At 35.9% G+C, this 23014-nt stretch overlaps 1 protein-coding gene across 2 annotated transcripts in view; it reads right to left on the bottom strand.

Annotated features, from left to right (window-relative positions):
• Window positions 1-22809, bottom strand: part of KLHDC1 (kelch domain containing 1) — a 42249-nt gene extending 19440 nt beyond the window's left edge. The window contains exons 1-6 of one of the 2 annotated variants that reach the window (XM_026000746.2): window positions 22470-22809; window positions 8874-8944; window positions 8292-8409; window positions 7750-7868; window positions 4185-4263; window positions 2386-2469 (exon numbers count right to left, since the gene is read on the bottom strand). In XM_026000746.2, coding sequence (XP_025856531.1) covers window positions 2386-2469; window positions 4185-4263; window positions 7750-7868; window positions 8292-8409; window positions 8874-8944; window positions 22470-22565 — 567 coding nt within the window. In that variant the 5' untranslated portion in view covers window positions 22566-22809. The remainder of the gene's footprint in view (window positions 1-2385; window positions 2470-4184; window positions 4264-7749; window positions 7869-8291; window positions 8410-8873; window positions 8945-22469) is intronic. The other variant, XM_072761495.1, reaches the window with a different exon arrangement.
• Between the last annotated feature and the right edge of the window lie 205 nt (window positions 22810-23014).

The raw sequence follows: 23014 nt of genomic DNA, 5'->3' as shown, positions 1-23014 counted from the left end.
TCCATTAACTGATAACACTTTCCTATACTTTACTTTGAATAAATATAGCAGTTCTTTTCTCCAGAGAAGTTTTGGGTTGGTGGGAAAAGAGAATATAATGGGTTGATGAATGAATGAGATCTGAAGGAAACATCTGCATAATTTCCATATGTTCATGGTAGGTGCCTTTGCATATGCATTTCATTCCAAGTTCTGAAAGAACTCTTTAAACATTTTCAGTGCATTGGCTACTGAATGTGAGCATAGGAAATTTAAGCTCTCCATCCAATATCACAACTTTTCAGGATTACTTGAATGTCCTGAAGCCAACACACTAAGAAATAATTTAGATATTAGCAATGTAATACTTAAATAAGTGAGAGAGAACTTTCTGAAATGTGGTTCCCAGCCATCTGGCAAAACACCATTTTTATTATTACTTCATTCCTGATCTGAAATTTTGGAAAAATTATTCTACTATATACACATTTATTATAAAATAAATATTGACCTATCAAATGCATTTAATAGCTACCTAAAGCTTCTGAATAAGCTGAGTTCGTGAAATAAATAAATAAATAAATAATAAAGCTGAGTTCATGTAATTCCAAACAAAAACAAAGAAATGGCATTTGTGTTAATCTATGTGTCTAACTGCCTAAATAATGCACAATGCTTATTAAGTTGCTTGAAATACTGAAAATAACTCAAGGATCTCTATTGCTCTTAAGGGGTAAAAAATCCCATGTAGGAAAAACACTTTCAACACTTCCATTTTATAGATGACACACTAAATGTCTTTCTAAAGTACACAGCTCTTTTAGGACAGAATTAGAATGCAAATCCATTTTTTTTTTCAACTTTGACATCAACTGGCACACTCTACTATGCTGCCTTGTCTTTTGATGCTGATATTTGAGAATAATAAAGTACTTTAAGAATGTCTCTAAAAAATGAATAAACTGGACTCCAGCTACAACTATGTCAGATAAACTTTTGGATAAAATATAAATAATATAAGAACTTATTTGAAGAAATCACCAGAGAAATTACAGTGAAAATATTGGTAAATGCAAACTAAAATAGGGTCAAGTGTATGTGAGACTGTTGGAGGGGGCTATGGACTGAGGTAAGAAGAGAAAGGAGTCAGAGAAAGACTTGAAGTCCAAAGAACTACCTTAACTCCCTTATCCTCAGGAGCACATTTTTTTTTTTTTTAATGTAGGCTCTAGTCCAATATGGAGCTTGAACTCACAGCCCCAAGAACAAGAGTCGCATGTTTCACTGACTGGGACAGCCCAACAGGTGCATATGCTACAAATATGACTTCAAGAGCTGCAGGCCCCTGTTTTTCTAAGGAAGTAGAGGGTACAGACACCTGGAAGAGATCTAGAATGAGTTTCAGTAAATCCAGTTTCAACACTATTTCTCTGCAATGCTTTGACATAAAATTATCTAAACAGAGATAAAAGGTTGTTATTGCATTAATAAAAGATATAAATCTTAAAATTCAAATGTATGTATATCATTTGGGGAAATTAGTAGACTATTTTGGTTTCACCTGCTCAGTGCTCCATTCTCCACAGTGCTGGTGAGTTATCAACCGAATCCTCTGCTCCCCCAGATGAGCCTGAAATGTGAGCCTAGCCTATCATCCCCTTGGCCACAGGGATGAATGTAAAGGGTGAAAACATGGCCAAATAGGGCCAGAGTTCTTTTCTAGGACTAATTTATAGACATCGAAAGAATACAGCACCAATAGAAAAGACTTCTTGGATAGCCAGAACCATATTCCCTCCTAAATGAGCCAACTGGTTTGCAGTAGACAGAAGGAAGCTAGCATACAAAGAGAAGCAGAGAGAAGTTGACAAAGACAGATGCAAGATGTTGTGATGATGTTCAGTAACTTGATCTAGCTCCTCAGGCCCTAGTCCCTGCAGCTTTCCACTGTGTGAGCCACTCCAAAATATACCTTCCCTCTATGTAAAAATTCATTATTGCATAAGCTAATTTGAACTTGTGTTTGCTCACCAGCACATGAAAGAGTATAATAATGTATTTTTGTCATGCTTTAACTGCACGTAGATTTCAAGAGTTTATGAAATATGGGCTTTTCAAAATTGTGGACTGGATTATAAAAAGATATTTTAAAAGTGCCATCATTAAATCAGGATGTCACACTTATGGGTAAAGAATGGTGACGGTACCATCTTCAGAAAACTTTTCTAGAAACCTTAGCTAACCTGGAGAAAAATAGGTGATTAAAAAAAAAGTATCAGTGACAGTACTTGAGGGATTATATGATCATAAACTTGATTGCTAAAATCCAAATAACACAGCAAAAAAAATATCCTTTTAAATATCAATGAATATATAAATATAAAGGTAACTTTTTACAATACTTACTTTGATTTCTGGTTGAAACCAGTTCTGTGTCTTTGTATCAAATACATGAACATCATTATGCCATCCCCAGAATATCTGTTCTTCCTAAAACAGGAATTTTTAGAATATTTTAAGCTTTTTAAATTTTTAGGTTATTATAATAAATTTCATTGCATATTTACCAGTAAAATAATAGACATCATTAAAAAAATAGTGTTAAGTGTTACCATGGTCATAAAGCTAATGCATACCTAGTGACTCACAAAGTGTGGCCTCTAACCAGTAGTAGCAGCCACCACCTGGCAACGTCTCTTCTCATAGCATTGTTTGCAGTGAGTCATAACTTGTTGATAATCTTCCAATTCCCTCAAGGAATTGTCTCTTTTAAAATTGTAGAGGACAAAATGACACTTCTATTTTGCAATCTGTTTTCCTAGAGTACATGCTCAGAATTCCTAATCTTTGCAATTAGGAACTTTAGGGGACCAAGGTTCCTTTTTCCAAAAAGTTCCAATTACTTCAACTTAACCAAGCAATTTGTTCTTAGAGGTCAAACTTGTGTTCACTCTTCTTTGTCTTCAAAGAGACAAAATTGTCAGCACGGCAACCACTTAGCAATTATACTATATTTAGCATCTCTGGATTGTTGAAATCCTCTATTACTACTTTACTTACACCTGTGTCAGTTTTATGTTCTATGCCACTAATACATCATTCATTTTTGTCAGAACTTGTCAAAGTCAAACAAACTAAACAATTCACTTAGCTTAAAATATAAATTAAAAAAATCTACTTGTACACCAGAAACTTCAGGACATGATCCTTAGCCTAACTGTACTAGGGGAGAAAAAGAATGAATAAAAATATGTAGATGTAAGTAATGGGAACTTATATTTCTGAAAATTATCAGTAATACTGTAAGTAGCAAAACTTTAAAGATATTTTGTTCTAAAAACTCAGAAACCATGTAAATACACAGCAATCTTTTCAAATACTCATATATAAAAAGATACACATGAAATGTACATATATATTTACATTATAATGTGCAATAATAATATATGCTAGTAGAAGGTAAGACCAGAGAACTACTATGTATCTTGGTGCTGGGATCAATGGTTTTTAAAGTTATCTTTTAAAAGATTTTGTTTTTATGTCATGTCTTATTTCATTAGTTAACAATTTATTAGCTAACCAATAAGAATAAATAGGAAGGGTAATATCACTACCAACTTACTGTCATACAGAGGTCAGCCTGAGCTATGAACAGTTCTGGTGGACATACCTAAAAGGTGGTGTGTCAGCAACAGCCATTCTGGTTGTCTATGAATGAAGTTTTTCCAAATTGTCCTAAAACCTCTACTTGTCTAACAGAAGCAGGTGTAAGTGATTAATAAGGTAAGCAATTACTCTGCCAGTAGCCATGAAGGCTAATACTACTAGGTAAGAGAAACTCCTCCAACTGAATCTAAATCCAAAAATGAGAAAATACATTTTTTTTCATAGTGTCAATTATGGCAGGTTAAACTGAGAAAGATTGGGCTCATTATTTCTAAAGACTTTCAGTTGATACTAAATTAGAGGAAAATGGGGACGCCTGGGTGACTCAGTGGTTGAGTATCTGTCTTTAGCTCTGGGCGTGACCCCGGGGATCCTGGGATCAAGTCCCACATCGGGCTCCCTGCAAGGAGCCTGCTTCTCCCTCTGCCTGTCTCTGCCTCTCTCTCTGTGTCTCTCATGCATAAATAAATAAAATCTTTAAAAATAAAAAATTAAATAAATAAATTAGAGGAAAATGTAAACAGTGATTACTCTCTTACCCAAGATGCATCATGAACATCAAAACAGTCTTGGAGTTCATTGTGTCTCCTACACCCATAGCCACCAAAATATATTAATCTGAAAAACAAGAACAAAAAAACACACTTTAGAAGTTCTATTTCCAAAAAAAAAAAAAAAAGAAGTTCTATTTCCAGTCTGTTCATTGAAAGTTGAAAGAGATCATCTCTCTCACCCTAATAACCTAAACAAGGCAAATAAACTAAAAACAACATAGTTTTAAAAAAAAATCAAAGAGAGAAAGGAACAAAGAAATCTAAATGAACTAATTCCAGAAAGTGATGAACTTTCAATAGAAGGGAAGAGACTAGGCATGGTTGCTTTCATTCCTGGTATTACAACAAGAGGAGGAGGAATCCAGGACAGATAGGGTTCATTAAAGAAATCACCCAAAATTTTAACAGCCACTTGTAGGCTGGCATAGCAAATTAGAATCTTAAGAAAATCAGCCACAGTGGGAGTTTGAATCCACTCAACAAGTCTTTCATGTGGTCTTTAGAGGGCTCAGGGTCAGTCTCCAACAGGTGGAAGCAGAAGAGAACTAAGCAAATATCCTTGAAGCAATATGAGCTTTTAACTACAAAAGTTTGAAACCAGGATAGGAGATCTGAAGGATGGTTGCCTTCAAAAGCCCAAGGGAGGAGGTACAAGGCTGAAAAAGATCTCCCAAGGTAGAGAAAGCAAAAGGTGTAACTGGAGAACAATAAGAATTCCCTAGTGACCCAAAGACCTACCAATTAGGCTATAAATATTTTTCTAATTATTTAATCAGCATCTACAATAACTATGATAAACTGCTAACAGACCTAGTTTGTAAAAGGTGGATAACATGCAGGAAGAACAGAGCAATTTCAGCAGAGATACGGAACCATGAAAAAGAACTGCTAAATGGAAATGCTAAAAATGGGAAAAAAAATGTCAGAAATAAAAAACTGATTAAATAGGCTTCACTGTAGACTGGGCATAGCAATGGGAAGACCAGGGAACTTGAAGACAGGTCAGGAGGTTAATAAAAAGTATCCAAATTAAAACAAAGAGAAGAAAAGAGATGAGGGGGAAAACTCAGGTAGCCCAAGCTCTGTGGAGCAATATCAAATGGTCTAATGTATATATAACAGGAATCACAGGAGAAGAGACAAACATGTAAAGGAAATATCTGATAATTACTAAGAGCTTCCCAAAACTGATGAAAGATATAAACCCACCAACCTAAGAAGCTCAGCACACTCCAAGAGGTTAAATACAAAGAAGACTACAAGTAAGAACATTTTAATCAAATCAATGAGGAGCAAAAATTTTTAAAGTTTTTAAAAGCCAGGGGAAAAAGACATATACAGAGGAACAAAAACATGAATGAGAGTGAATTTCTCACCAGCAAAAGGGAGGCCAAAAGCAAGGTAGTAAAATCTTTAAAGTGCTGAAAGACAAAAAAGAAAAACAAACAAACAAGAAACAAACAAAAAAACTGTCAGCCAACAGATGGAGAAAAAAATTACAAGATATAATAAAAATTACCTTGAAATGAATAAAAATGAAAACACAATAAAACAAAACTTATGCAGTGAAGGAGGTGCTCAGAGTGAATTTTATAGCTATAAATGCCTACAATTTTTAAAAACATCTCAAATCAGTAACATAACTGTACACATTAAGAAATAATCAGAAAGAGAAGAATAAACTAAACTCAGAAGGAAGGAAATAATGAAAAATAAAGGGGAAATAAGCAAAACAATGAACAGAAAAATAAAGACAACAACAAACCAAAAGTTGGTTCTTTGAAAAGATCAACGAAATTGACAAATCTTAGGCTAGGTTGCAAAGAAAAAGGAAGAGAAGACTCAAAGCACCAACACTGGAAATGACAGAGGCGACACTACTATCAACAGTATAAAAATTAAAAGGATTATAAGAGAATACTATAAAAACTATACCAACAGATTGGGTGTTAGAAATAAAATAGAAAATAGAAAATGGAAAATTTTCTGGAAAGACATTATCAAAAATGGCTTATGAAAAAAAATGGCGGGACGCCTGGATGGCTCAGCGGTTGAGTGTCTGCCTTTGACTCAGGGCATAATCCCAGAGTCCCAGGATCAAGACCCACATCAAATTTCCTGCATGGAGCCTGCTTCTCCCTCTGCTTGTGTCTCTGCCTCTCTCTCCCTGTTTCTCATGAATAAATAAATAAAATCTTTTTTAAAAAATGGCTTATGAAGAAATAGAAAAACTGAATAAACCTATATAATTCAGTCAGTAATCAAAAAACTTCCTGACAAAAAAACAAACAAAAAAAACCAAACAAACCAACAAACAAAAAACTTCCTGACAAAGACAAGTCCAGAACCAGATGGCTTCAGTGGTAAATTATACCAAACACCTACAGAATAATTAATGCCAACCTTCTTGAAGTTGTCCCCTCCCCCACCCCCCCATGAAAGGAATACTTCTAACTCATTCTGTTAGGCTAGCCAAGTCAAAACGTTAGAACAAAAAACTCTACATATGTCTAAGAGATTAAGATCCAGAATAAGTAAAGAACTCCTATAACTCAACAACAAAAAGACAACTCAATTTCTAAAAATGGGCAAAGGACTTGAACAGACATTTCTCCAAAGAAGATTTACAAATAGCCAATAAGTATATGAAAAAAATGATCAACATCATTAGTGCCTGGGGAAATACAAATCAAAACCATAATGAACACCATTTCATACCCACTAGGATAGCTATTATTTTTTAAAAAGAAAAAGAAGAAAGAAATTAAGAAACAGAAAAGAGAACATATTGGTTAGGATGTGGAGAAATTAGAAGCTGTGTACATTACCAGTGGAAATATGAAATGGCCCAGTGGAATCACCTGAGGAGTTTCAAAACATCATAACCTCAGAGATTATCATTTAATTAGTGTAAGGTATTACGTGGGCCTTGGAATTTTTAAAAAATCCACAGGTGATTCCTATAGGGGAATTCCAAGTTTGGGAACCACTACTGTAAGAATACAAAAGACAGTAGTAGAAGTAGCTATTTGTGCATGGTGGGAGGGAACAGAGTGGATGGGGACAGGAGTGGGAGCAGACCTTTCACTATCGACTTTTTTTTTTTTTTTAAGATTTTATTTATTAATGAGAGAGAGAGAGCGTGCGGCAGAGAGAGAAGCAGGCTCCATGCAGTGAGCCTGATGTGGGACTCGATCCCGGGCCTTTGGGATCAGGCCCCAGGCTGAAGGCGGCGCTAAACCGCTGAGCCACCCGGGCTGCCCCACTATCAACTTTTTAATATGGTTTTGAATTTTGAACCATGTGAATGTGTTAACTATTCAGAAAGTTTAATTAAATAATAAATTTATTTTGAAAAACAAATAGTTGCTTCCACAATGTTTATTCTTATGACATGGCTCTTATCCAGGATGCAGAACTGCCTTTACTGACAGAGTCAAAAGTTTGTAATTATACCTTGAAAAATCCAGACTTTCAAGTTTTCTCCATTTAGGCCACAAGCTATGACCCTTACTTAAGTGTAGTTAATGAGATGACTTTGCTACATTACCTGTCTTTATATACCCAGCAAGAAAGTTTATCACGTGGTGTGGGTGGTTGTCCTTCAAAACTGGTGATTTTTTCCCAAACATAGGTTCCATCTCTTGTTCGCAAATTAACAAAATAAAGCTTTTAAAAGAGGAGAACACCATTAGCAGATAGGCCATTTAAAAATTAAGTCTGTGTCTGAGGGATATATGATCCAAGAACTAATAATACTACTTTTTTCTCTTTAAAAGGTAAAATTTTTCATTGTAAAGTTAATAAAAATGAGACTGTGTTTTAGAAGAAAAATGACATATAAGACATACTGAAATGGATCTTGTCCCATCATGCTCTGCCCTACAGACACCAACTAAGCATGGAGCTAATTCAGAAGCAGAAAGACGTGGAAGAAGAGAAGAACACAATGGCTGCATTGTCACTCTATTTTTAAAAACCTTGTAAGCTCAAGATTTTCTACTTATATCTTCTTTTTAAAATATTTGTAAACTTGTGAGATGCACTAAATAATACATTTTTCTGCATTCCTGAATTGAAAGAAAGTATTACTCGATTGCTGTATCCTTTGTCATCATATCCTCCAAAAACGTACAGCTTTCCATTAATGCAAGCACCACAACTTCCTGACATGGAGGTAGGGAGTTCTCCTTCCATGAGGTGCATGGTCCTGCAGCAAGAATAACATGGAATTCCGTGACTTTTCAGAAAGGCAAATTAAAATTCCCTTTGAACTCCATGAGTGCTCTTTCAATGAAAATTGTCACTGATAATTACAATTGAAATGCAATGGTAGCCAACACTGTAAAAACTCTAAGATCCATGGTAAAGATTTTTAACCTATTGGGGGAAAAATTGCAAAATCTTCATGTATCACTAGAATTGAGAATTAATTGGTAGAACAAAGCAAAGTCTTCTGGGACAGCCTTAGCTCGAGAGGAATGCCAAATGACAAAGAACAGAGGAAGGAAGTAGGGGAAAGAAAGAGCCAGAGAGAATAAAGCATTCAAAGAAAAGGAAAGGAAGACAATAAATGTTGCAGTATGTTCTAAGTTTGGTCTTAAATTCCCTGTAGTCTATGAAAATATTTAAAACATATTAAGATTGGACATTCTGCAATTTAAAATTACTTACCACAACCCACTATCAATATCATAGGTCCAAATTTCATCATTAGGCAAATATACTTCATTGTCTTCAATAGACTAAAAACAGAATACATAAAGTTATGTTTATCAATTACGCAGTAACAATTAAATAGTTCCTCAGGATGGGAAAACTGCGATTAAGATGCTGCAAAATATAAAATCAGAAACAGGCTCCAAGATGGGTTTTTAAATTTAAATTAAGATAGATTTAAAAAGAAGGGAAAAAAAGACATTTTCTAAGAGAAAGTGGGCAAATAGGAAAGGTTAGAATACAAAATAGCAAATATATGAGTCTCAAGAAAAAGACTCGGGGCAATTGAACCTTAAAAAAGGGATCCTGAGTAAGGTAAAATAGCAAAAATAATAACATTCAGAGTAGAATACTGAAGACTACAAAGTCAAGAGAAAATGAATATAAAAAAAGGGCAATATGTTTCGGGTGAAAGGAAGCAATTAAGGAAGAAATTTTTACAAGGTATATTAAGAGCACTGTATCGGATATCTTGATTTATTGAGCATATTTTTTGAGTGCCTACTATGTGCAAGGCATAGTGTTAGGTGTTCATTAAACATAGACTCTAAGGATCAAGATAATTTAGTCAAAATGACAACTCAGAATCTGAATAATCTCTAAAGAAGCTGATAACATAAAAAGAATAGCACATTCTGACATTTATGATGAAAAGAGAAATAAGAAAAAAAGAATCATTTCTTGTAAGTCTAAAACTTTAGATATTAAAACAAATCCTCACACAAATTCATCATAATTTATTAGAGTCTGTAAAATAATTCAAAAACAGTTTTAAAAGAAAGCAGTTTATAAGAATTTCTAAGACTGTAGGATGTATACATTATTAACACGCTAGAGTTGGTTAATTTTTTCTTTGGTTTGTTAAATTTAAAAAAATAGTATCTTGACTACCAAGTATCTGACCCCTACCATCTGTCTCTCTTCCTCTCTCTCACACCCATACCCACACACCCAGAGCAAAAAATCATTCCATTAATTCCAAGGAAACTTTCACTCATGTCCGACTGTGGAAGTCATATTAGATGGATAAGTAAAATATAATTGTAATGAGTGTGATAACTGTATTATTCTAAGGTTTAATGGCATCAGGCTCCAGCAGCCTCATGTACACACCTTTGTAACAGAAATATTATGAAAATAGATTGTCACTATTCTCCTTAAGTCCTTCAAATGCTTCCCCACTGCTCCCAGAATAGTCTCAAATTCTTATGATTCTGTACTACATGGCACCTGCTATCCTTCCAAAGCTCATCTTCCCTTTCATTCGCTATGCTCTAGTCTTCTTTCAGTTCCTAATTTTCTGCAAATTCCTTGTTCCAACAGGGACTTCATCTGCCTCTTCTCTCTTCTTGGCATGCTCTCCCAAAATTTGCCTAACTACTCATTCTTTGGAAAGCAGCTTAAATGTTGCTTCTCTAATCTCCCAGAATAAGGATAAAGGATTAAAGTCCCTATTAAATGTTTTCCCACAGTAATGTGCTTCCCCTCCCAAGTCCTTTGTCTGTATCACATCCACCCACTACCACTAACCTATTGGCTTCATGAGTGCATGGGTCATGTTTCTCTTGTTATAATTCTGTTCCCAGAACCCAGCACAGTGCCCCACACATAAAAGCCAAATGTAATGCTTGTTGATTGATTGAGTGAATGGATAAGTTGAATAATACTTGTTAAATTGACTGCAGGCTCACCTCAGCCTGATTTTTTAAAAAAAATCCTTTTCACTAATCTTTAAATAGGGTGGTACAAAAACACAAACGAATCAAAGAATTGAAAAATCTGGACTTAGTTCCTACTTGTTTTCTGAGAGATTTCATTCCTAAATCATCCCCTCTTTCCTACAAGTTTTCCTTCTCTACTAGCTCATTCCTGTAGATATCCAAATGTGCCTTAATATCACTCACCTTTAAAACAAACAAACCCTCCCTTATCCTTCTATATCTCAGTTCCCTTCACACAAAACTCCATACTAACTATAATGAATGTTCCCACTGGTTCCACTTCTCATTCTCTCATCAAGCCAGATTAATCTGGCTTTTGAGCCCATCATTCCACTAAAATTGCTCTGTTGAGATGACTCTTAAAGAGAGAATTTGTTAACTGATTTATCTGAAAATATGGCCCAGAAAAAAAAATGGCCCAGAAAGATGGAATATATAAACAAGAAGTTAAGATACATGGAGAAAGAGAAGAACTTAGTCTAATTACAGTTTCATGAGAATGTAATAGAATGAGGAAAAGGCAATATTTGAAGAGACAAAGGGTGGGAATTTTGCAAAATTGTTGAACATTATCAAACCTGAGATCTAGGAAGTCCTAACAAGTTCCAAGCAGGATAAATTAATAGAAATCCATAGCAAGCCACATCAGTAAAACAACAGACCATCAAAGAAAAATATGTACTCTTAAAAATTGCAAAATAAATAAAAAAATCACCTTCAAACAAATGGCAACTAATGACTGAATTCCTATTAGCAACAATCAAGACTAAGTATTAGCCAATGTGTTTAATGAAAGTAACTGTCAACCTATAATCCTATAGTCAGTTAAAAAAAAAAAAAAAGTATTTTAAGAATCAAAGTAAGGGAACCCTGGGTGGCGCAGCGGTTTGGCGCCTGCCTTTGGCCCAGGGCACGATCCTGGAGACCCAGGATCGAATCCCACGTCGGGCTCCTGGTGCATGGAGCCTGCTTCTCCCTCTGCCTGTGTCTCTGCCTCTCTCTCTCTCTGTGACTATCATAAATAAATAAAAATTAAAAAAAAAAAAGAACCAAAGTAAATAATTTTCAGACAAACAAAAAGTTGCAACAGTTGGTAATCAACCTTCATTTATAGAAATCATAATAGCTGTGTCATTTCAGACAAAAGGAAAATGACCTGATTAAAGATCTGAAATGTGATAAGAAACAGCACGCAAAATATTAGTAAATGTGTGGGTAAATTTAAACACATAAAAAGAGCTAACTTTTTTCTTTGATGCCTAGTTTAAAGGGAGAGAAACAGAATAGAATCACCTAGGGAAAGGGGTGATTGAATTTTAAACTTTCTAAAGTACTTGAACTCTCTGGGAAGAAGGAAAACTATTAAAACTCTGAACTTTGTGAAGTATTTGGGTTTCTTAAAGAAAATTTTAAAGATTTTATTTATTTATTCATGAGAAACACAGAGGCAGGGACATAGGCAGAGGGAGGAGGGGGCTCCTGGGGAGAAGACTGATGCAGGACTCTATCCCAGAACCCCAGGATCACCACCTGAGCCAAAGGCGACGCTCAACCACTAAGCCACCCAGGCATCCCCAAAGTATTCATTCTAAAATAGAATAGCTACTACGTGGTTAGAAATAAATCATATAATCAATAATTAAGAAATCTGTTGAAATGAGAAAGTTAAGAAGGAAGAGGAAGAGAAACAGAGAGAGGCAAATATAAAACACAACCTGGGGTGCCTGGTGGCTCGTTAAGCGACTGACTCTTGATTTCGGCTCAGGTCAGGATCTCAGGGTGGTGAGATAGAGCCTTAAATCAGGCTCTGTATTGGGCATGGGGCCTGCTTAAGATGATCTCTCTATCTCTGCTCCACCCTCCAGCTCATGCTCTCCCTCTCTCTCTCTAAAAACTCCACATCTGATGAAAATAGTATATCAGAATCAAATTAAGTATAAATAGGCTAAACCCTTCAAATAAAATATACGGAGTATCAGACTAGATAGAAACAAGATCTAGCTATTTTCAGGTTATAATACATGCATCCAAAATATAAAGATATACAAAGTTTCCATCAGGAGATAGAAAAAGGTACACCATGCAAATATCAACCAAAAGAACGCTGGTATAGAAATACTGAGAAAATAGATTTTAAGGCAAGTAATATACTATGGATTAAAAGGATCATTACAAAATAATAAAATATTCAATTACCCAGAAAGATATCATAATTCTAAATTCACATACACATAAAAAGGTAGCCTAAAATATATTAAAGTAAAAGCTGACAGGACCACAGGGAGAAACTAACAAATCTAAAGTCAGAGTAGTAGTAGTTTTTAATGCCTGTTACAGTAATTGATAGAACAGAAAATTAAAAAATAAAAAAGAATATAGGAGATTTGAACAACACAATCAGCAAGATTGATTGATAAAATAGACATATATATTCACCTGATAATTTGTATATATACTCTCTATAAGAACTAAGGTATAGGGGTACCTGGGTGGCTCAGTCGCTTAAGCATCTGCCTTCTGCTCAGGTCATAATCCCAGGATCCTGGGATAGAGCCCCATATGAGGCCTCCTGCTAAGCCTGCTTCCCTTTCTCCCTCTCCTTCTCCCTCTGCCCAGCCCTGCTTATGCTGGTGTGCTCTGTTTCGCTGTCAAATAAGTTAATAAAATCTTTTTTTAAAAAAGTACTAAGGTATATTTTACGAAAATGATCACATGTTAGTCCGAAAAGCAAACCTCAACATATTCCAAAGGACTGGCAACAGATAGACAGAAGCCACATTCAGAATACCACACAATTAAGTTAGAAATTAGTAACAGAAACCTAACTATAAAAATAACATAGAAATTTAAAATATTTTCCCAAACAACATATGGGTCAAGTAAGAAATAATCGTGGAAAGTATAAAATATTGGGACTGTAAAATAACAAAATACTGCTTATTAAAACAAAGAAGACAGCTAAAGAGGTATTTAGAAGAAAAAGTACAGCCTTACACACAGTATTTAAAAGTCTCAAAAAGAAGGAGTTAAGCATCCAACTTCAGAAATTCAAGAACTAACAACATAATAAACCTACAGAAAGTAGAAGAAAATAAAAAGCAGACATTAATGAAATTTTAAAAAATCAACAGAGAGAATCAAGTAAACCAAAAGTTTGTGTTTCAGAAGGCTGATAAGCCTCTGGCAAAATTATTCAAAAAAGGAAAGAATGGAAGATACCATTAAATCATTTTAGGAATGGAGAAAGGGACATTCCTAAAGCTACTAGAGAGATTAAATAGAGTGTATTATGGACACTTAGATTTATGCCAAGAAATTTTAAAACCTATACGAGGGGATCCCTGGGTGGCTCAGCGGTTTAGCTCCTGCCTTTGGCCCAGGGCATGATTCTGGAGTCCCGGAATCGAATCCCACCTCCGGCTCCCTGTGTAGAGCCTACTTCTCCCTCTGCCTGTGTCTCTCTCTCCCTCTCTCTGTCTCTCATGAATAAATAAATAAAACCTAAAATAATAATAATAATAAAATAAAACCTACATGAAATGGATAGACTCCTGAGGTTGGTGGTGGGGGTGAGGGAATCTTACCAAACTTGACTCAAGAAAAAAAATGGAAAATCTGAACAATCTATGGCTTTAAATAGATTGAACCAGAAATGTTTTTTTAAGATTTTATCTATTTATTCATGAGAGACACGGGGAGAGAGAGTGGCAAAGACAGGCAGAGGGAGAAGCAGGTTCCATGCAGGGAGGGGCTGGATCCCTAGTCTTCTGGATCACTACCCGAGCTGAAGGGGCGCTAAACCACTGAGCCACCCGGGCTGCCCTGAACCACTTATTACTTACTTACTTATTTATAGATTTTATTTATTTATTCATGAGAGACACAGAAAGAGAGAGGCAGAGACATAGGCATAGGGAGAAGCAGACTCACGCAAAGAGCCTTATGTGGGACTCGATTCTGGGACACCAGGATCACGATCTGGGCCGAAGGCAGGCGCTAAAAAGCTGAGCCACCCAGGGATCCCCTGAGCCACATATTTAAAACCTCCCCTACAAAGTAAGGACCAGATGGTTTTACAGATGAGGTCTTCCAAACATTCTAAGAATAATTAATTCAATCTTACAAAAACCATCTCAGAAAATAAAATAACAATACTCAATCTACTTACAAACGCAGATGTAAAAATTCTCCCTCCCAATAAAAAATTAGTAAACAGGATCTAGTAATATATAAGAAAAATAATATACTAACTTACATTGAATCCAGAAAATGCAATATCAATTTAGCATAATACTATCACTATAAATTATCCTTTTAAGAGACTAAAGGAGAAAATATGATTATTTCAGTATAATGCAGAAAAATCACTCCCCAAAATTCCACACCCAATCATTGGAAATTAGATGGAAGGAAACTTCCTCAATTTTAAAAAGGTTATCTACAAACAAAACACAGACATCAAACTTAATGATTAATAGTTGAAAACTATCCTTTGAGATTAGGAACAAGAAAAAAACAGCTTCTATTTAACATTGTACTTTGGGTCCACTAGAGAAAATAAAAGGAATAAGATTTGAATGGAAGAAACAAAACTGTTATCACTTGCAGATTTTTATATGACTATCTACATAGAAAATAAAAAGAAAAGTAACAGATAAATTATGAGAATTAATGTAAATTAAAAAAGCTTGCCAGACTCAAAAGTATTCAAAGTCAATTATATTTCAAAACACCAGCAACAATCAGGAAATTTACTTTTTAAAAAATTAACAATAGAAATAAAAAATACAAAGAAGCTAAGAAATACAAAATATGTACAAGATCCCTATGAAAACACTGTAAAACTTTATCAAGACAAAAAATTCTGAATAGAGAGATATACTATATAATTGGAGAAGACTCAATTTTATAATATGTCTGTCACCCTCAAATGATCTAATGATTGAATACAGTAACATAAATTCCCAACAGAGTACTTTATTTGATAATCTCACTTTAAAGTTTATACAAATGAGGAAGCACTGTGGAAAACAATTACACAGTTCCTCTAAGAGTTAAATGTAGAATAACCATATGACCCAGCATTTCAAATCCTAGGTACTCAAAAGAATTGAAAATAGGGGCTCAAATATTTGTATGCCAATTTCATAGCAGCGTTATTCACAATACACAAAAGATGGCAACAACCCAAGTATTCCATCAACAGATGAATGGATAAGCAAAATGCAGTATATAATGCAATGTAATCTTATTCAGCCATAAAAAGGAATGAGGTTCTGATATACACTATAACACAGATGAACCTTGAAAACATTGTGGTAAGTAAAATAAACCAGACTCAAAAAGACAAAACATTATATTATTCCAATTAATTGGAATATCTAGAAAAAAGCCAAATTCACAAAGATACTAAGATTAGAATTTACCAGGGACTGAGGAAAGGAATATGAGATATTGCATAATGGGTATAGAGTTTCTGTCAGAGAAATGAACTAGATAGTGGTAATATTGTACAACACTGTGAATGTAATTAATGCCACTGAATTTTATGCTAAACTATAGTTAAAATGACAAATAACAAGTTTTACATATTTTACTACAAAATAAAAATAAAATTAGAAAACCCACAAAAGGCTCCAAAAAAATCCCAAAATATTCCTGAAGAACCAGATAGAGTATTTAAACTTCTAATTTAACATTTAAACATTTAAACTTATAATAAAGCTTTTGTAATTTACATAATGTGGTTTTGTCAAAAGAATAAACAGACCAGTTGGACATAATAAATGACCTAGAAACAGATTACACATAAATGAAAACTTGATGTGTGATGGACTGTTTGCATGTTAGCAGGGAAAGGAGTATTTAATATATGACACAAGGACAACTGGTTATCCATATAGAGAAATAATGAAACTAGATCCCTATCTTAAACCAATTAAACAAAAAAATTCAGATTAAAGAAAGTTTTAAACATGAAAGGCAAAACTGAAAATTGTTTAGAATATAGAAAATTTTATAGTCTCCATATTGGGAAAGTTTAAAGATGCAGAAAGCACAAAGCATTAAGAAAAATATTGAAATTATATTAAAATGAAGAACTTGTATTGCACAAAAGACAATCATCAAGCAAGCACAAAGACAAGCTACAAACTGAGAAGACATATTCAACTCATACAAGTATATGCTTTAAAGAATTCCTATAAATCAGTTAGAAAAAATCAATCCAATAGACAAATGAACAAAAGACATGAACCAGCATTTTTACAGAAGAGGAAACACAAATAGTTCATAATAGTTCATATGAAAAGTCACTTAACTTTATTAATAACCACGGAAAAGCAAACAAAACCACAATGAAATATCATGTCACACTTACTAGATTAGCAAAGTATTTAAGGCCAGATGGTACCAAATGTTGTCAAGGATGTAGAGCAAGGAGGAGGCTGATGGGAGTGTAGATTGATACATATATTTTGGTAACAGTGACATTTCCAAGTAAATTTGGAGATATGTATACCAAGTGACCCAGCAGTCCATTCCTTGGTATGTGCTCTAGAGAGCTTGCAAGCCTTTGTGCTTGTTAGAAGGAGACATGTTATAAGAATGCTCAGTGTAGCATTGCTTAACAATACCAAACACCCCCAGAAATATTCAAATATTCAACAATAGCAGTAAATTCACACAACAGAATATTATACAGGACATACATCAAATGAATAAATCCAGGGATGATTTTCAAAATATTTAATAACCAGGCAGTACAGAAGCTGACTAATCATAATGGACATCAAGTAAAAACAGGTATGGCCATGCAAGGGCACACCAGCTGAAAACAAGCAATGTGTGAGTCTAAAATACATACTTTTACTTAAAAAATAAGTCACAAAAGAAAACGTATGCTATGATTCCAAAACCAAATAACACACTGTTTAGAAATAGATGTGTGCGTGGCAAAACTATAAAGAAAAGATTAACTGGAAATCAAGAGAGTGGTACCCAAGATAGTGGAAATCAAGTAGGGATGAGAGGTGCATTGTAATCAGGGAAAAACAAATAGCTTCTAAGGTATGGTTCTAATCAATTCATTAATCTGGAAGTTAAACATGTTTACTTTTAAATGATACTTAGTTTATAATATTCTTTTTGTACATACATTTTAAATTATAAAATTAAGAAAATAAAATTTACAGAAATGAGTATTAAGTCACAAAATCATCAAGGAAGCTGGAGGATCAGCCTCTGATCTTCGTAAGGAAGAGCAAGTTCTGAAATCATGCCACAGAACAGGTCTGGTGAGCTAACCGCTGTCACTAGGGAGCCATACACTGCAGCCTGTAGTACTGCCAGGGACCTTGATCTTCCTACAGATTCTATTGCTGGATAAGAATCCTCTACAGATCCTCATTTTGACATCTTTACTCTGAGTCCAAATCTAGCACAGATTCCTCTAAACAAATCAAAGCCACTTGCCCACAGCCTATAGCTGCAAGGGAAGCTGGAAAAATGAATATGCAGAACTTAGGTCCTTTTTATAGGTCACCTCCTATAAGCTATTCACAATTCTAGATACTAGGAATATGATAGGGGACAAATTCTTTATCTTCACAGAATTTACATTCTTTGGAGGCAAGTAGAAGTTAGACAACTACAATAAATACAAGACTTGTTTGGTGGGCCATACTACATTAGAGAAAGGAAGTTCAAATTTTGGGCATCTAAAAAGAATAAATGAATATAACATGAATGACCCATATGACCATCTAAAAATATGTACAGCAGAACTATTAGGTGAAAGAGAATACACACTTAAGGCTTCTGATACACATCACTAAACTTCTCCTTAAAAAGGTTACATAAGGGATGCCTGGGTGGCTCAGTGGTTGAGTGTCTGTCTTTGACTCAGGGCATGATCCTGCAGTCCCAGGATGGAGTCTCACATCAGGCTCCCTGCATGGAGCCTGCTTCTCCCTCTATGTCTCTGCCTCTCTCTTTGTGTCTCTCATGCATAAATAAATAAAATCTTTAAAAAAAAGTTACACAGATTTAAATTCCATTAACAGACCAATTCATTTCCCCATGCTCTTCTCAAAGATTCTTTTTAATATTTGCAGATTGAAGAAGGAAAATCTGATTTTCAGTTGGGAGTTTTTGATTTATATTTCTTCTTTTGTAAGTTGCTTGTACATATCCATTGCTCAGTTTTCAATGCAGATATTAACTTTTATTTGTGTAGATATTAATCTTTATTTTTGCCATATATAGTAAATATTTTCCCCAGTTTGTCATTTGCCTTCTCACTTTATGGTGTCTAAAAGCATTTTTTAGAAGTTTTATCTACTAATCTTTTCTTTCAGTTCTACCCAATTTGTATTTTTCTCAACTTAAGATTTTAAAGTCACATATTTTCTTCTGTTATGATACAGCTTAATTTTCCCACATTTAACTCTTCAATCCTAAGGCTCCACTATCATTTTCCTCTAGTTATCTCCAGGCCATTTATTGGATAATTGTTTTTCCAGAATTAAAATGCTACATTTTAAATATAAAACAGTCTGGTACGCTTGGCTGTTTGAAATTTCTTTTCCATTCCAATACGTTATCCTATCTCATCTTGCATCAGGAACACCAATTTAACTATTACACTATTGTGATATGTTTTAATACCTGGCACTGTAAGCCTCTCATTTTGATTCTTTTCAAACACATTCTAAATTGATCCTTTTTCCCTTTAGGTCCATATCCAAAACAGAAATATGTAAGTAACCACATTTATGCAGATATTTTCTATAAGGAAAAGCTCAGGGCAATAAAGCTGTTCAAATTATTAAGCACTATGAGGAAAGCATTCCACCTACAAACATGTTAACCCCCTGTGCTTTTCCTTCAAAATTTGGGAAAACTACTCAGAACCCTTCAACGTTCCTAGTAGCAGTGCTAAAGTTTTCATGAAGTTCAGAAATACTGAAAGGATATGGAAGAACCATAAGTAAAAGAACATTCTTACTTTTTCCAGCACTTCCACTTTTACCTCGAGACAGGTAGATTTGTTTTAAGAGTAACAACCTACAGAGTATGTCTGACAATAGAGTAATGAGTAATTTAGAGAGTTATCTGTGGGCAATTCAAGCTCTAGAATGGATGGATGGTTGTGAATTTTAATACACATTGGTTTTTGTTAATAAGGAAGGAAACTGTGATTAGAACATACAATCTGGAATTATTTGATCATTATTCTTAACTACAGACTACTGGATTACAGATTCCAAAGCCTTTCAGCTATCTTCTGTTCAGAAGGATCTGAATAAAACAATTGTTGAAAGGATTCTTTTTCTCATATGATGTGTCTTCTTTTTTTGCCTCCCACTCTCTTTCCTTCCACTCATGCCTTAGACATATTTTAGCTGCTGATAATCCCTGGAGTTTAAAAAGTACAGGCATACCTTGTTTTATTGCACTTCACTTTACTGTGCTTCACAGATATTGCAATTTTACAAATGGATGATTCAAGACTTCAGTGGAGGAAGGAACTGCAGATGTGGTAGAAATAGCAAGAGAACTAGAAGTAGAGCCTAAAGAGGAGACTGAACTGCTGCAATCTCAGGGAAAAAACTTCAGTGGATAAATTGATTCTTACACATGAACAAAGAAAGTGGTTTCTTGAGATGGACTCTATTCCTATCGAAGAGACTGTGAAGATGGTGGAAATGATAACAAATGATTTAGAATATGACATTTTCTATTCTTAATAAGGCAGCAGGAGGGTTTGAGTATTGACTCCAGTTTTGAAAGAAGTTCTATTGTGGGTAAAATGCTATCAAACAGCATCACATGCTACAGAAAAATCATTAATGAAAGCAAGAGTCAATCGATGACACAACTTCAACACTGTCTTACTTTAAGAAATTGCCACAGCCATTTAGCCTTCAGCAACCACCACCCTGATGAGTCAGCAGCCATTAACATCAAAGCAAGACCCTCCACCAGCAAAAAGATTATGACCTGCTGAAAGCTCAGATGATGGTTAGCATTTTTTAGCAATAAAGTATTTTTAATTTAGAGTTTGTACATTTTTAAAACATAATGACATTGCACACTTAATAGACTACACTATAATGTAAACATAATTTTTACATGCCCTGGGAAAACAAAAAATCATTTGACCAGCTTTATCCTGGTGGTCTAGAGCCAAACCTGCAATATCCAAGGTATGCCTATTAACCAACTATATCCAAAGCTATGTGGCACTTTTCAGAGTGGTTCTTGTAACAGTCTACTCTCTGGATCAATGAACAGTAGAAAATTAAGTAATTCTATTCACTGACTGCCACCTGAACACCTGGAATCTTATCACTTACATGATTTTCAAGATTACAATGAGATAAAATATTCAGACATTTCATTTGTAGGCCCAAAATAAATGTACACTGTCATCAGATCCGAGATATTGCAGATTACTATTTTAAATGAGATTTTTTTCACTTAACTTTTACAGTATTAAGAATCAGTATAGCAAAGGGAGTTTGACACTTCTACATCTTCAAGTGGCAGAGCTCAAAAACAATCAAAATGTTTCTTCTGCATAAAACCATCATTATATCTAGTCTCCTTTTCCATAAAGAACAAAAGGTGGAAATATTACACATTAAGAAAGCACAGTTGTCTAATTTTTGTTAGTCATAGAAAAGAGCCTTTGGAAATCCAATACTCAGGTCGGAATCTCCTGCCCTTTAGGTCAAAAGGCCATTATTCATTCTCATTGACTCATCATCCTTATTTTTAATGAGATATTACTTACCTTACCAGGTATGGTAAAGATTACGTAAGATTAGGGATATGAAAGTTCCTAGCACATGCCAGGTATAGTAGGCACTCAAAGGTTAGTTCTAATTTTCCCGTCCTGATACTGCACCAAATTAAAAATAAACACACAAAACAACAACAAAAACCGACTTGGATCTGAGAATCATTTAACATAGATTGTATGTACTTTATTTCAGTGAGTGATTCAGTCATGTTACATCTGTCACATAATAGTATCGAAACAGTAAAAAAAAAAAAAAAAAAAAAAAAGTAGGTTCTATTTCCAATAGAACTTCCAGATGGCTTGCTTTTTAAAACAAAAACAAAAACAAAAAACCCCTGTAAACTGGAGTTGGTTGGCATATATTCCTGAACTGTTGTTTCCCGGCTTTAGAATCCTTGGTTCTATAATCCCAGGATTATGGAAACAAAAATACACACATTCAAACCTCCGCTGTAATAAGCATTTAAGCGATTTTTAGTATACTGCTAATAGGAGTCTACTTTGAGACTCGAAGAAACTTCGAGGTTACCCACTGATAAAGGAATGCCACTAAACATCTCTTAGAAATTCAAATTCTTCCGTGATTTCAATACTCCGAATCGCGCTGTAGCAATAAAGAACTATTTACGAACTACAGCGCGGCGTCCTCGTTGTGCCTTTAAGTTCTGCGCAAGCATTTAGAGATAATGAACCGCGCAGAGACGGACTCGGTGTTGGTCGGACCGGGGCTTACTGGACAGCGGCGGGGGTCGAGGGGAGCCGGAGAGTGGCAAGAGCCCCGGAAGGCGGGTTTGAAGGCTTTCAGAGTGGAAGCAACGGCGGGGCGGCGGCAAGCCCTGGCGCGGCTGGGACAGCGGCCGACGGCGGGGGGCGGGGGGCGGGGGGCGCCGGGCGCGCCTCGCCCGGGCCGCGGACCGGCCCCCGCCTCGGGCCGGGTGTGGGCGGGCGCTCGGCGTCCGCTCGGGCCGAGAGGCCGGGCGGGCTCCCGGCGCGAGTGCGCCCCGTCCCGCCTCTTCCCCTTACCACGTAGCCCCCCCACACGTAGAGGAAGTTTCCGTCCACCACGGCGCAGTGGCCGCTGCGCTCCTCCGCCACGCAGAACGGCTGCGAGTCCGCCATCCGCGCCGTCGCCGGGTCCAGCCGCTGGGCGCGCCGCAGCCCCTGCCCACGGAGCGGCCTCTCCTCCCGCCGGGCTCCTCCACGCACGAACGGAACGCGTCGAGGGTCGAGATTGGTGGGAAGGCGGAACGAGTGCGTCTGCGCCGTCCTGCAGCCCGCCCGGGAAGCCCGGCCCAGGGTGGCGTTGCCGGTTGGGGATGCTCGGCCGGAGCCGGGAGGGAGGAGGTGCCTCGGCGTGCGGACCCCGCCACCTGCTGATTTCTTTCCACGGGATCGCGTGGCTTGAGCAGTAGTACAACCCACCTCTTTATCCGCTTTGTCTTATTCGCTGGACAAATAGACTTGTGGTCCACAGTGTTGATGCTGCTGTGACGTAATCAACATATTTTAATTAATGCTTTGTGTGGGTTTCCTTTTCCATTCAACCTCCAGCAAAGATGGTTATCCAC

The sequence above is a fragment of the Vulpes vulpes genome, chromosome 6 (genome assembly GCF_048418805.1).
Source record: "Vulpes vulpes isolate BD-2025 chromosome 6, VulVul3, whole genome shotgun sequence".
NCBI classification, from domain to species: Eukaryota; Metazoa; Chordata; class Mammalia; order Carnivora; family Canidae; genus Vulpes; species Vulpes vulpes.
This window is presented reverse-complemented; position numbering and strand designations above follow the sequence as displayed.